The sequence below is a fragment of the Artibeus jamaicensis genome, unplaced genomic scaffold (assembly GCF_021234435.1).
Source record: "Artibeus jamaicensis isolate MK-2021 breed Jamaican fruit bat unplaced genomic scaffold, CSHL_Jam_final contig_1128, whole genome shotgun sequence".
Lineage (NCBI taxonomy): Eukaryota > Metazoa > Chordata > Mammalia > Chiroptera > Phyllostomidae > Artibeus > Artibeus jamaicensis.
In genome coordinates, this window is record NW_026521220.1 from 315877 (window position 1) to 330582 (window position 14706).

General features: G+C 50.3%; 1 protein-coding gene across 6 annotated transcripts in view; it reads left to right on the forward strand.

The window, feature by feature from the left end:
- Positions 1-14532, forward strand: part of LOC119059206 (sodium/glucose cotransporter 1-like) — a 71298-nt gene extending 56766 nt beyond the window's left edge. For 5 of the 6 annotated variants that reach the window (XM_037158796.2, XM_053665045.1, XM_053665057.1 and 2 more), the window contains 4 exons: positions 4410-4578; positions 6972-7187; positions 9494-9593; positions 12246-14532. In XM_037158796.2, coding sequence (XP_037014691.2) covers positions 4410-4578; positions 6972-7187; positions 9494-9593; positions 12246-12520 — 760 coding nt within the window. In that variant the 3' untranslated portion in view covers positions 12521-14532. The remainder of the gene's footprint in view (positions 1-4409; positions 4579-6971; positions 7188-9493; positions 9594-12245) is intronic. The other variant, XM_053665063.1, reaches the window with a different exon arrangement.
- The last annotated feature ends 174 nt before the right edge of the window (positions 14533-14706 follow it).

A 14706-nucleotide genomic window follows, 5' to 3' on the forward strand; every position in this document is an offset into this window, starting at 1 on the left:
TCTCAAATCAATACATTAAAAAAATTAAAGATAGTGATTATTTCCTTCAGATATATCCCAGAAGTGGAATTGCTGGATCATATGATAATTCTAGTTTCACTTTTTTGATTAGTGATATTGAGCATTCTTTCATGTACCAATTAGCCATCTTCTTCGGAAAAATGTCTATCGGGTCCTTTCCCATTTGAATTGGATGAGTTGGGTTTTGGCTATTTAATTGTATGAGTTCCTTATAATTTTGGGTATTAACCCCTTTTCAGCTGTGTTCTTATTTGCAAATATTTTCTCCCTTTCTATAGGCAGCCTTTTCACTTTGTTGATTGTTTCCTTTTCTGTACAAAGCCTTTTTACTTTGGTGTAATCAAAGTAAAGGATTACACTCATTCGTTATTGCTTTTGTTTACTTGTGCTCTTGGTGTTATATCAAAAAAAGAATTGTCAAAACCAATGTGAAGCATTTTTTTCTCTATATTTTCTTCTGGGGGGCCTACAGTTTTGTGTTTTATATTTAAGTCTTCAATCTATTTTAAGTTGGTTTTTGTGACTATTGTAAGATAGAAGTCCAGCCCTGGCTGGTGTAGCTCAATGGACTGAGCTCAGGCCTGCAAATCAAAGTATCTCGGGTTTGATTCCCCGTCGGGGCACACCCCTGGGTTGCAGGCCATATGCCCAATATGGGTGTGTGAGAGGCAACCACACACTGAAGTTTCACTCTCTCTCTTTCTCCCTCCCTTCCCTATCTCTCTAAAAATAAATAAATAAAAATTTTTTAAAGATAGAGGTCCAGTTTCCTTCCTTTGCCTGTCAACACCCAATTTCCCAGCACCATTTATTGTAGAGAAATTCTTTTCTCCATTAGGTATTCTGGACTCTCTTTTCACATATCAGTTGACTGTACATGAACGGGTTTGTGTCTGGGCTTTCAGTTCTGTTCCATTGGTGTGTGTGTGTCTGCTTTTGCGCCAGTACCACACTGTTCTGATTAACTTTTGTTCATCTTTTATCTTTTGTTATTGTTGTCATATATTTTTATATCTACAAACATAATGTACCCCACAGTACAGTTATAGTGATATGTTAGTTGCCTTTTAAAGAAATTAAAAGAAGAAAATAAATATATACATAGTATTTTATATAACCCATATATTTTATGTTTTCTGTCTGTTTGTATCCAAAAATGTTTTTATTCGACCTTTATTTTTGAAGGATATTTGTGGTGGATACAGGATTCTGAGTTGACGGTATGTTCACCACTTTAAAGCTGCTCTCCCAGTCTCGTCTGTCCTTTCGTTTCTGATGAGAAGTCAGTCATATTCATAGTACTTCTCTCTGTACTTAAGGTGCCTTTTCTCCCTGTGGCTCTCAGGACCTTTTTCTTCATTTCTGGTTCTGAGTTGTTTTGTCACGACCTGCCTAAGAGTGTGTGCGCCACGTGTGTGTGCTCATCCTGACGGTCATGCCGGGCTTCCTTTCTTTGCATGTTTTTCTGCACTATCTCTCCTCTTTCGGGGGAATTCTACACACATATTGGCTCTTTTCTTTTTAAAGATGTTATTTATTTATCGTTAGAGGGGAAGGGAAAGAGAGAAGGAGAGAAACATCAATGTATGGTTGCCTCTCGTGCGTCCCCTGCTGGGAACTGGCCTGCAACCCAGGCATGTGCCCTGACTGGGAGTAGAACCGTGATCATTTGGTTCACAGGCCAGTGCTCAATCCACTGAGTTACACCAGCCAGGGCCACATTAGCTCTTTTGATAATGTGCCACAGGTCCCTGAAGCTCTGTTTATTTTTTTTATTTTCTCTGTGTTCTTCCGATTAGTTTTCTATCAGTCTGCCTTTAGTTAGGTTCAGTGGACCTTCCTTCTATGATTTCCAGTGTGGTTGGAAATGTGGAAATGTGGATTTCCAGTGGTTGGCTTCTAAGGCCAACCACTGAAATTTTCTTTTCCTTTTTTTTTTTTTAAGATTTTATTTACTTACTTTATAGAGGCAGGGAGGGAAGGAGAAAGAGAGGGAGAGAAACATTGATATGTGAGAGTTACATCAATTGGTTGCCTCTCACACATCCCCAACCAGGGACCTGGCCCTCAACCCAGGCATGTGCCTGACTGGGAACCCAACTAGTGACCTTTTGGTCCATAGGCCAGTGCTCAATCCACTGAGCCCCACCAGCCAGGGCAAATTTTTTATATCGTATATTGAACTGGAATTTTAATTCTGGAATTTCTATTTGATTTCTTTTTAAAGTTTTTATAGTTATAATTTTGCATAGACTTATTCTTCATCATCATTTCCTTTATATCCTATAATGTAGATTTAATAGCTGCTTTGAAGTCCTCATCTGCTCACTTTAATACCTGGGCCATCTTGGGGTCAGTTTCAATTGATTACTTTCCTTCTTGACTATGGATCACGTTTTCTTGTTTCTTCGCCTTACTTATACATTTTACTGTATATTGAACATTGTAGATAATCTATCATAAAGACTCTATCATGTTCCTCTGGAGAGCACTGGCTTTTGTTCAAGCGTACAGGTGGATCACTAGCTGATGGAAAAACTCATGGAGCCTGGTTTTACACTTTGTTAGGGTGTCTGTTTTGGTTTTGCTCTAGTCTTATGGCAAATTCTTAGCTCTAGGATATAATGTCCCAGACGGGGTCCAACCTTTTGGCATCTGTGGGCCACACTGGAAGAAGAAGAATTGTCTTGGGCTACACGTGAAATACAGTGTGACATGTAATCACAAAAAAATCTCATAATGTTTTAACTAAATTTATGATTTTGATTTGGGCCACATTCATAGCCATCCTGAGCTGCATGCAGCCTACGAACCACAGGTTGGACACCCCTGGCTGAAGCATGGTCCTTTAGGGGTTTCAGTGAAAATCCTGAGGTGCTTAGATAGCCATTCTAACTCAGTGAGTCTCAAACTTCAAATTCTGTCTCCCCGCTGTAGGCAGGAGCTGGCTCTTTTCATTTTCTGCCTTCCAACGGTTGCTTACTGGTGGACTGTTTGGAGACTTTTTTCCACGTGCACAATTCAGGGGTCAGCCATGGATTTAGGGGGGTTATGCACAAATTTGGACCTCCTTGCTCTAGGCTCCCAACTTTCTGGAATTCTCCCGAAATATTTTCAACCAGTCTGCATCTTCAACCTCTATCTTTGGACTCCTAAACCCAGTAAGTGAGGCTTTCTGTTTAGCTTCTAACCACCCTGCACCATGCAGACTAGGGAGGGGCTGGGGCAAAATGCTGGGTAAATGTAGGTAGCACCCCATACGGTTCCATTCTTCCAAGGACTGAATCCCAACCCCTCCCCTAATTCCGCCTGTTCTTGGTTGTTCTTCAGTGTTTTTGTTTTGATATTTGACCCTGAAGTTATCATTGTCACCTGTGGAAGGGTGGTTCCCATGACAGCCAGCCCATCAGAACTGGAGCTGGAACTCACTTCTTTGACTCTCCTTCCGCTGTCAAGGTGTTAGGGCTTTATAACATGGTTCACTGTCTGACTCTTTCTCTCAGAAGTATAATGTCTAAGCTTTTATCGACACAGAAGTAATAAGATCTGTTCATCTTTGGGGTGACATTTCACCTAGTGTTATTTTATATGTAGAGACATATTTTTAAATCTCTCACTTCGAAAAGGCGATGAACATTTGGAACCTTGGCTCAGTTCCTTAAAATTTTCAGCAAAATTTAAATAGTAAAATAAGCTTTGGAACTTGTTGAAATCATTAAAATCCTGTGCTATTCTAATCTGTCTGAAATGTGTTTTTGTTTTGTTTTTAGCTCAGGGAGGGTTTGCTTTTATTTTATTCATTCATTCATTCATGTATATATTCCTTTGTTTATTTTATTATTGTTATTCTCTTACAGTTGTCCCAGTTTTTCCCCTCTGCCCTCCTCCGCCCAGCCCACCCCCCACTCCCACAGTCAGTCCCCACACCATTGTCCATGTCCGTGGGTCATTCTTACATGTTTTTTGACTAGTTCCTTCCCCTCCTTCCACCATTCTCCCCCTCCCCCTTCCCCTATGGCAGCTGTCAGTGTCTGAAATGTTTAAAAATGTATTACCTCTCAAGAAACTAATATTTTCCATGTATTATATTTCTTAAGCATGACTACCCCAAACCCACCCTACATACATGGTAAAAATATATCCATGATTCAGCTACAGGCAGACAGACACTGGTTTTTTTTTTTTGTTCAGAACTTGAAAGACTCTTGTCGGCAGCTGTATGGCCCTGTTAGTGTGTAAGAGTACGCCTGTCTCCTTGCCCCACACTTGAGTGTGGGCGCCTGGATTTAACCTAAGGAATAGTTGAGTCACTAGTTTATGGTTTGTAGATATTTTCTTGGCAGGGGAAAGAGTCATCAATTGCCATTGACTGTTGGTTTAATTTACAGGTTTTTCGTAATCATCTTACTTGCTCTCACCACCATCTGGGTGCACGTTGCTCAGACAGCACACAGCGAATGGCTGTTCGACTACATGCAGGCCGTGATGAGTTACCTGGTGCCACCCATTGCCGCCGTCTTCCTGCTTGCCGTATTTTGCAAGCGAGTCACTGAGCAGGTAGGTGGGGGTTGGCATGGCCACCGCAAGGCACAGGGGAAGGGCCTGCCTCCACATCGTAGCTGTCTTTGCCAGAGTTGCCCTGGAAGGGTCTCTGGTGCCTCATTTGCACCACTGCGTCATTTGCTTTCTGAGAGATGATTTCCTCCCAGGAAGTTTCGGGCCATGCTCCCGCTTATGCATATGTAGTAAAGGCAAGCTCTGCTCTGTTTTTCTCACTTTGCAATGTAACCCACGTTCAGCCATGCCAGGGACGAAGCAAAGACGACGCAAAGTGTGTGCGTGATCCTCCCTCACACACATCTGGCTGTAGGGAAATAGTCTTCTACTGCCTCTCTGCTTGGATGTGTCATGCCTAGAGATTCCATAACTCCCAGAGGGATATACAGTCGTGGGCTCCTTCCACCTTCCCTGCAGTGAGGGCCTTCTGTCCCAGCCATGCTTTACATAAAGATCCCAATGAATGGTTTAATCGCGCTTTCATAAGACTTTGAACACACAATTGCCAGAATAGTTTTATTTATTATTTGAGTCATATTTTTACATGTTTCCCCTAACAACGCCAAGTGGCTGGACCTTGTACAAGTTTGTGAGCACAGGGCCCGAAGTGCTCCATAATCTGGCCCCTTCCAACCTCTCAGCCCTTGCCCTCTCCATGCACAGCCCCTGCCCACCCCCCTGCTGACCTGCAGTGCTGATAGCCTAACACTCTGTGCCTTCTGCGGCCTCCCTTTATTTGCATAGACTGTTTGCTTTGTTCTATTATCTCTTTTTCTTCTCCACCCCACTGATGCTTCCCCCAAGGCTCATCTCAAGTGTTCGATCCTCGAGATCACCCTGCTAGTACTCCCTGCTCTACACACCTCTCCAGGACTCAGTTTAGTACCTGTAATGTGTGAAGAGAGTGGCTGGGCTCCAGGGATGCCAGAGCCTCTTCTCTTTGCTGTATCCTGGAAAGAGCACGGGCAAGAGGAGCAGACAGTCAGGAGAATCTGCCTTCCACCTATGATACCAACCTTAAAGTGTTGGGACCTATCGCCAAGGAAAACTGGGGGTCTGGGCAATGGCTCTCCCACTATCGCTGATCCATGGTTAGAAGTATACTGTGGCCACCGTCTCCATCCTAGAGAACTCCAGGCCCTCTCCCCTACCCCGTCTCAGAGGGCATGCTCATCTGGCTTCTGCTGCCCACCCTTTCCTAGATCTCTCCTTCCTACACGTCTCCTTCAGTAAATGGTTCCTGTTGGTCATCCACCTGGCTTTTGGTTTGAGCTCTTTCTCCAAGATATTTGCCCAAATACTGGAACCTCTGTCTCCTCCTCCATCCCCCACTGGTTCAGGGTGAAGTTCTCACTCTTCGAGAGTGTACAGCACAGTTGCAGGAGACAGATGATACCCAGCAAACGGGCAGGGATTTCTGATAGTGACGTAGTGCCGATGGAAAGATGAAAATGGGTCACAGAGGGTGGCAGGGCAGGCTCTGAGGTGGGCTGAGGGGGTGGAGGACATTAGCCAGGGTGGTGGCAGACTTCTAAGAAAATGACCTTGAATTTGAACTCTGAAGGATGAGCTAAAAATATTAAGATCTATGGAGGGAACCAAGCAGAGAGAAGAACAAGTGCAAAGGCCCAAGCCAAAGGCAAAGTGGGCAGTTTCCACATGGAGGAGAAGGTCACACACAGTGGCCAAAGTGGAATGACCAAGGGGAGAGTGGGGGAGCCAGACAGGGTGATTAAAGAGCAGAATTTCAACTTGATTGTGATGGTGAGCCGTGAGAAGCTATTGGAGAGTTTAAGCAGAGGCATGGCCTTCTCCAATACAGGCTTTGAAGAGATCGCTCTGGCTTCCATGGAGACATTGGGAAAGCAGGAGGCCAAAGAGGGAAACAACTTGTGTGAGAAAAGGTGGCAGTCTGGGATTCAGGCACTGGCCATAGGGAGGATGGGGGCGGCCGGATTCCAGATACTCTCTAGAGGTAGAGCCAGCTGGATTTGCTGCTGGGTTGGTGGAAGGAAAAGGGGTGGGAATGATACCTGGGTGTGTAACCTGAGCAACCAGGGAGATGGAGGAGCCCCTGAGAGCAATGAGGAGGACTGGGGTCTTTTGGGGATACACTCCCATTTGACATGGCTGTTTATGATCTAACCTAAAAGGATGTCCAGCGTTTCTGAAGTTCTCTGATTGATGTAAGAGAGAGTGCAAGTACCTCAAGTCTTTGTTCAGCCCAGGAAGGAATCTCCACGCTGGTGTTCGCATAACACTTCTGCGTGGTATTCGAAGTCCTTATTAGGACCAGGTTAACTTCAGAACTCAGTGAGGGAGGGGGGCTGACAGCGGTTTGCCCCATCACCCACCTTCCTCTCAGGTGACTCTCGGGGCTCCTTCTTCGGCAGGGTGCCTTCTGGGGGCTGATTGGTGGACTCCTGACTGGCCTCGTTCGAATGGTGTCCGAGTTTGTCCAGGGACCCCAGACCTGCTCCGTAAGCAGCAAGTGCCCCCCGATCATCTGCAAGGTGCACTACCTCTACTTCGCCACACTGCTCTTCCTAGTCAGCCTCTTCACCATGCTGGGGGTCTCCTTATTCACAGACCCCATCCCCGACAAACACGTAAGTGCGGCTGTTAGGGTGTCTCAGGGCCACCCAACCGTCCCAGTGTCCCAGTGGGCAGTGACTTGGCTCTGCTTGGACGAAAGTGGCTGAATTCCTGCCTTCATTTTGACGATGGGAGGGCTGGGGCCAGGCATAGGGATTGGATCACATATAGGCAGGTAGCACAGAAAGGGGCCTGCCTTAAAAATGAAACTAAATTAAAAACCTTTTCAACAGTCCTCTGCTTATAATGAGAAGTCTGGCTTTTAAAATACAAACTTTCCTTGGAAGTGTTAGGTTCCCTAACCTACGTATGAATTCATGTAATCAGGTCAGTCCCAGCTGCCACCACCCAGAAGGAATTAAGCCAACAGGAAGGGGGAGGGGACAGTTATTGGCAGCGGCCTGTGACCAGTGTGGGGGTGGGTGCCTCTCAGCCTCTCCTGGCAGGGCTATTTCGCACTTCCCAGCGGGCGGGTGTCAGTCACCCCAGTCAGAAAGACTGGGCTCAGAGCAGTTAAGTCCCTTGTCCAAGGTACCAAAATTAGTAAATGACACTCGTGTGCCCCAACCTGCCTCTGCCATACCACCTCCTCCAGCATGGCCAGCAGGCTCTGCAGGACAGGGCCCTGGCGGAGCCAGAAAGCAGCAGGAAGGTCCTGGGTGTCCAAAGCTGCTGCAGGAGCTCAAAGGGAGAAGCATTTGGAATACTTACCTGCCTTTCTCATGCCTTTGCTTGGGGTACAGGTAAAAGTCATGAACTTGGAAGGCAGCTTCAGGGTCCCCAGCTCACCCCTGGGCATTCCCTCTGGCCACACTCGCTGCTAAGTGGTTCCCATGGGATTCCTTCCTTCCCCTCCTGCACCCAGAGCCCAGTTGGAAGAGGGAGAGAGTCTGTGGGTGGACAGCCAAGGGTGCAGGCCCACCACACCTCACCCCTGTATCCATGACATTGGGGGCTTCCCTGCTCTGGCACCTTGAGAAGTTGAGAACGATGGACTTAATTTCCTGTTGCTCAAAGCCTTAATCATTTAGATTGTGTTCTTTTCTACCCTTCTCTTACTCTCAACATTTTGGTTTTATCTCCTGCTCAGACAACCAAGTACTTGTTGAGTGTTTCCCATCTGCCTAGCAGTGGCCAGGTGCTCGGGAGAACACAAAGTAGCCGCTGGCAGGGGCGTGGTGAGGAAGAGAAAGTCCGAGTTTGCGGGTCAACGCCAATGTCCAGGCACTGGGCCAGGCCCACTGCTCACCAAGGAGACGGGACAGCAGGCGAGCCCAGGCTGTGCCAGTGCCCCCCGGACCTCGCCCATGGGGGCTGATGATGTGGTTGGGAAAGCAAATGTGCACACACAGCATCATCAGGAAGCAGGTCAGGGCTAGATCCGGTCTCTGTGGTGAACACAGAGAAAAGTGTTGGAAGTTTAGTTACAACACTAATCCGACAGGTGGGCCTCGGCAGGTCTTGGAGTGCGAGTGCGAGTGTGCGCACGCTGGCTGGGTGGGGCCCACCTCGCTCAGTCACAGCCTGAGGGGGCACTGAGGTTCCTGTGTACCAGGCTAGTTTGATAATGGACCAAAGTCTATTCCAGGATAGGTAGGCTTGGTGGAAATGTTCGCTTATCTGTGCTCTGCTCACCCCCAACCCCTGTGGGGGAAAAACAAAAGCAACAACAATCGGCTGGATTTTGTTACTTCCCACAGTTTCCATATCTGGTTCTAGGAGAACAAAATCACAGACCAGAGGGGAAGGGATGCTCCCCTTCTGCACCAACAAATGCCTTCTTGAGCTCGAGCAACTGAGCTCAGCCACAGGGCCAAGTTAACCAGGTAAACCAGGTAAAGCCTCTTTGGAGCTGAGTTAGTGCTCTTCTCTGGCAGCCAGGAAAGAAATCAGCTCCTGGGTCTGCCCGGTCCCCTTCATCCAGTGAGAGGGCCTCCTCCACCGGAAGGAGTAGACCAGGGGTGACAGGTGGCTACCCCCACCTGAAGGGCACAGGTTCCTGGACCCTCAGAACTGGAAGGAGCCCTGAGCAAGTTGCCTCCCAAACCTTATCATACAGCTGAAGGACACGGAGACCTGGGCAGGCTGTGTCACCCTTTGCCAGGGTCAGGTGACCACATGGTAGCAGAGCCAAACCTGAAACCCAGGTTCCCAAGTGCCATGCTTTCCCCACCCCACACTTCCTTGGTCTCATGTTAGAGTCTAAGGACCAGGTCCCTTTTCATTCCATCAGGACCCCAGTGCCCACCTGCCAGCCATGCCACCAAAGAGGCCTGTGTGATGGGGCCCTGAGTGGTCACATGCCCCTTCTCTCCCCCAGCTCCACCGGCTCTGTTGGAGTTTACGAAATAGCCGAGAGGAAAGGGTAGATCTGGATGCAGAAGTACAAGCAAAGAGACACGCACTACGAACACGGCCAGGTGAGGAGGGGGAGGAGCCAAAGCCCTGGGTGGGGTCCTGTGCTATGGGGTGGGCATGACCTGTGCTGCCGCCCAGCACCCCTGCCCACCTGAAATGCTGTTCCAGGCAGAGGCCCTGTCTTCCATCTTTCTTACCATACCTTCAAGGGTTTGCAGGGCTGTTGAGGCTGCGATGCCTCTCGGACATTCATGGGGAGTGATCTGGGCTGGGGAGACCCACGTGGGAGACATCAGCAGATGCTCTGGGCCACCCCTGAAGTGCAGGGGATCAGGGGAAAGAAGGGGACTGGCATGAAGCAAGGGGACACTCCGGGCCCTGAGGAGGAGCCAGCCAAGGGGCAGAAGAACAGAAGTGTTCCGTGACCTAGAAGCATTGTGGGGGCGGGTAGTCAGTCCCCTGAGGCAAATGCCGATGGGCGGAGAAAGCTTCCTGAGAACTAGCCGCTGGGTTTAGCTGCACAGATCAGGTGCCTGGACACGAGCAGATCAGGTGCCTGGACACGAAGCAGAGTTCGGGAAGGGGGAAGGGGAGGCTTACACAGGGATTCGAAAGGAGAGCGTTCTGGGAAGGGAGGCAGGAGATGGTCTGTGAGGGGGGGAAGCAAGCCCACCTAAGAAGGCACTGGGGGGAAACGGGCCCAAGGACAACCAGATTTTACTCCAACCAAGAAGAGAGGATGTTCCAGGCAGAGGCTCAGGCCCTGCGGGCCTGGCGGCCAGAGGAAGAGTTGCAGCAGATTGGGTCAAAAAGAAGTCTTCAGGGCCCCAGGGAGGGCGGCCTGGGCTGCTCGAGCCCTGACGCAAACAGGATAAAGGCCTAAAGAGATTAGGCCTGAGTCTGGGGCAGAGAGTGGGGGGCGGGGGGTAAGGCTGTGAGTTTGGGGGAGGGAAAAAAAGGGGGGTGAAGAAGCTGCATGAGGAGAAGGCGGTGTTCTAGGGCCTCCTCTCCACTCTTGCCGGGGAAGTTTGGAGCCCAGAGGGGCCTGGGCTCCCTCCAGACCCTTGCAGAGGAGATGCAGGGTTGGGTGGGTTCCTTGGACTTCTGCGGGGCCAGTGCAAGTGGGGGCGGCCTCTCTGAGCAAGGCTGCCTCACACACCTGGAGTATACGGGGCTCCCTGGGAGTGTCTTCTCCAACCGGGGAACTGGTGCACGGGGTGCCAACAGTGTGCCAGGTGCTCGTTCTTGGTGCACCGCTCAGTCCTCTTTGCCCCCAGTCCACTGTCATGGGTGGCTGATGATGATGACAGTGGCTGACATTCATCACTCACTTGGGATGTGCCAGGCACTGTCAGAATTCTCCTCATGTGTGAGAAGTTCAATTGCTATTCTCACTTTAGAAATGGAGACACGGAGGCACCGAACAGTTAAGTGACTTGCCCCAGGGTCCATAAGGTAACTAGTCAGTGGTGGAGCTGGGATTTGAACATAGGCAGTCTGATTCCAGAGTGTGTGCTCTTGGCCACTGGCCAGTCCCACCTCTCATCACACTGCTCTTAGACTGACGTCAAACGATCAGTTGCCTTTCACATAAGCTGTCTCTTTGGGCGTAGCAGCTGCACGCTGGTGTTATAACGTGGGCATCGCAGAGCACGGGGCCGAGTGTGCTGCTCAGGACTTCTCAGCACCAATAGCAGACGTTGCTGTCCCTGACTTGGGGGTTCTCTGGCTGCAGCCACCCTTCCCTTGTAACAAGGGCTCCTCCGTCTCTGGCTGATGGGCTCCGTCATTCCTGGCACCCCCTGAGCCTCAGGATGCAGTTGGCATGGAGGCTGCCCAAAGGGGTAAGACACAGAGCACGTTACAGCACACGCTGCTGGGCGCCTGCTCTGGCTGAAACTCTCGTGTCTCATCAGGAGGAAACCTTCCCCAGGCAGCGCTGGGTGCAGAGAGGGTGGGAGATGCACAGCGCTGGCCGTGGTGCTGACTGCACCCGAGCGAGCCCTGAGGAGCAGCCAGCGGGCTGTACCCACAGGAGCAAGCTGAAGCCGCAGTTAGGTGTTTACACAGATTTGGCCTAGAAAAATGAGTGGAAACTTTCCTATAATTCCCAGACTTTCCTCTTTTGCCTCCTGGAAAATGCTAGTGATTCCCCTTCAAGAGCCTGGAGAGCCTTACTTTGGGCCCAGCTGTAAGACATGCCTGCCTGGAGAAGACATTCCCTGAGACATTGCCGAGGAGGGCAGTGTCTCTTTCAAGAAATCCAGAGATTTCTTCCACCCTCTGGAGAGTAGTGACTGGGGAGGGGGCTACCAGAGGAGCAGCCAGTTGCCCCAGACCTACGGAGCTGTGCTTGGCTGTGTGCCCGAGACGGAGAAGCGTGGGCATGCGGAAACAAACCTGGGGGAGCCCCCAACACTCTGCCACCCAGTTCAGGGGATCTGGGCCCAGCCGAAGGCTCTGCCAATAGAAGGCAAGTATGGCCCCAGGCAGCCCCGCTCTGCCCCCACGTGTGCCCCTCGTCCCCTGTCCCACTTTCCCAGATGTCTGAGGACAGTGGCAGGCGTTCCGTAGCAGGGGCTGAGGCCTGGCCTTCATATTAGAGCGAGGCTGTCAGTCTTCCTGCCGGACTCACCACTGAGATGTGACACCCGTTCTTCCCTCCGGGGTCCTGGTGTGTACCTCCTGACCCCTGCCTGTTCCCTCTGTTCCAGATGCATCCACGGGGTCCCGGCCCTGCCTGTGGAAGGCTTTGGATGTGTTCTGTGGCCTGGAGCCAAAGCCAGGCCCCAAACTGGCTCCAGAAGAGGCAGCCACGGAGAAGGTGAAGAAGCAGGGTGCCCTGTCTGAAGAGCCCAAGCTCGGCCACACATGGGAAGGGGCGAAGTGCCACGACACACTGGAATCCCCATTCTGGAGAAGAGTCACCAACGTCAGCGGGTTGCTCTTGATACTGGTCACAGTCCTGTGCCACATCCTCTACCACTGAAGCCACTGGGGCTCAGGGCCGTCTGGGAAGAGCAGGCAGACCACTGCCTCTTCCAGACTCACTCACCTTTGAGGGGAGGAAGTATTTCCCACCGGGAGACCCACGGTGTGGGACCAAGGACCACACTAGTGAAAACGCTCCCTCATTGTCCCTCACCAAGTGCCACCAGCTGCAGGGCAGGTGTGCTGAGGGGCAGAGTGAAGTCGTTCCGGTTGCAGAGACTATGCAAATGAGAACATCTGTTCCTTTACAGAATGAGTCATTTTCCCCAAACCACTCTACTGCATAAACACTGACTTTCACTTTAAATTGAATTTTGGCTTTTTATCTCTGGATGTACTGGGGATTTTCACTTGTGTTTACTGTCACCATTTCTTTGTTACCCGACCTTCATGTGCCGTGTCCCCTCCTCCTTTTTCAGTGTGTGCCCCTGCTGGCAAAGGTGCCATGTAGGGTAAGTTCCACCCCCATGCTGGGCTTCCTGCCCACAGGTGTTGGGCCCACCGACGGCCACACAGGCCAGCTGGAGCCAAATCCACCTGTGGACGGAAACATGGGCTCCTGTGGGCGAGGCGGTCTCTGCTTAGGGAACAGTCCCCACCCCCTCAGCACTGCCTGGCTGCTGCCCCACCAGCCTTGCCAAGCCCCTCCCAGGCCCTCCCAGTCTGCAAGCTATTGGGATGTTATTGGGGGTTGGGTCCAAGGATTAGTTTCCCCTTCACTGTCAAACACAGGCTACTCCTGGCCAGTGTTTCTACAGGTCCCCTTCCTAATTCTTTTTGGGCCAAAATAAATGATTTGCATCTTTAGGAAAAGTTTTGAGTGCCTTGAAGTAATTTGGGAAGACCCACCAACATCCCAAAAAATCACACTGCAGAGGCACACTAACGTGCCCAGCTCCTCATGCCTGATTTAATCCTTCGGCTGGGACTGTTGAGTAGCTATTATGTGCCAGACACTGCAAGGAACAGCTTTGAACAGAGCACATGGCCTATGAGGGAAAGAAAATGAAATACCAGCGGAGCTTAGGTTCCCAAAGCCGGCAAGGTCTGTGGGTCAGCCCCTCCCCACCTGAGTGACTGCCCACATTTTGACTGCTGTTTTCCTTCCTGCTGGGCCAAGGACATTACCACGTTCAAGCCACAGAACCACCCTTGTGGAAGGAGTCGAATTAACCACATTTCACAGGGGAGGAGACGGAGGCTCGGCAGGGGTTCTGATAAACACAGAGTGTGCCTGAGGCCTGAGCAGCCCTGTCTGACACTGAGCCGACTTGGGCCCTCCACGCACACACCATGGGCACTGCAGGAGTGCCCAGCAGGGAGCCCCACCTGGCCTCGGGGGTCAGGGAGAACCTCCTGTGACTGAAGAAGGAGGTCAGTTAGCTGGACAACAGATGGGACAACCCGTGGGAAGACACAAGGCAAGAGTTCCAGGCATGTTCGAGGCCGCCGAGACATGGCCTGTGCAGAGGAACAAACAGTGAGAGATGAGAGGACGAGGTGAGCAGGGGCCTGACCTGCAGGCTTATGTGCTTTGGATTCCTACGTCCTTGGGATTCTAAAGTCCCTCCCTCTGGAGAAGTTACTGGGTCAGAATTGCTGGCTGCTGCAGAAAGATGAAAAGGGGCCCTTCTGCAGGACACCCCGCAGAAGGCTGTTAGAGCATGGGAGCAAATTAGTGGCAGAAAAGTGAAAAGGGCATGGCATCAAGAGAAGCGTCCCTTAGAAGTAGCAGGACTTTGGTGACTGGACTTCTGGAGAGAAGGGCTGGGGGTGACTCTCTGGCCTGACCACACAGCAAGGCCTCCACCGAAGACCAGCCACACTGGAAAAAGAGCGGGTGTGGGGAAGGTCAAGCACTGTTTGGGACACACTGAGTTTGAGTTCCATGAAGATTCTAAAAAGACACCATCAAATGCCCATTTCTGCCTCTATTAAGATGATCGTGTGGTTTCTGTCCTTTATTCAGTTTATGTTACATTGATTCATTTCCTGGGATAAATCCCGGTTGGTCATGGTGCGTAATGCTTTTTTAAAAAAATGTGTCTGCATTTGATTTGCTAACATTTGGTTGAGTGTTGGTGTCTATATTCATAAAGGTACTAGTCCATAGTTTTCTTTTCCTATGAAGTCTTTGGCTTGGACATCAGGGTAGTATCAGCCTCACAGAATGAGTTGGGAAGT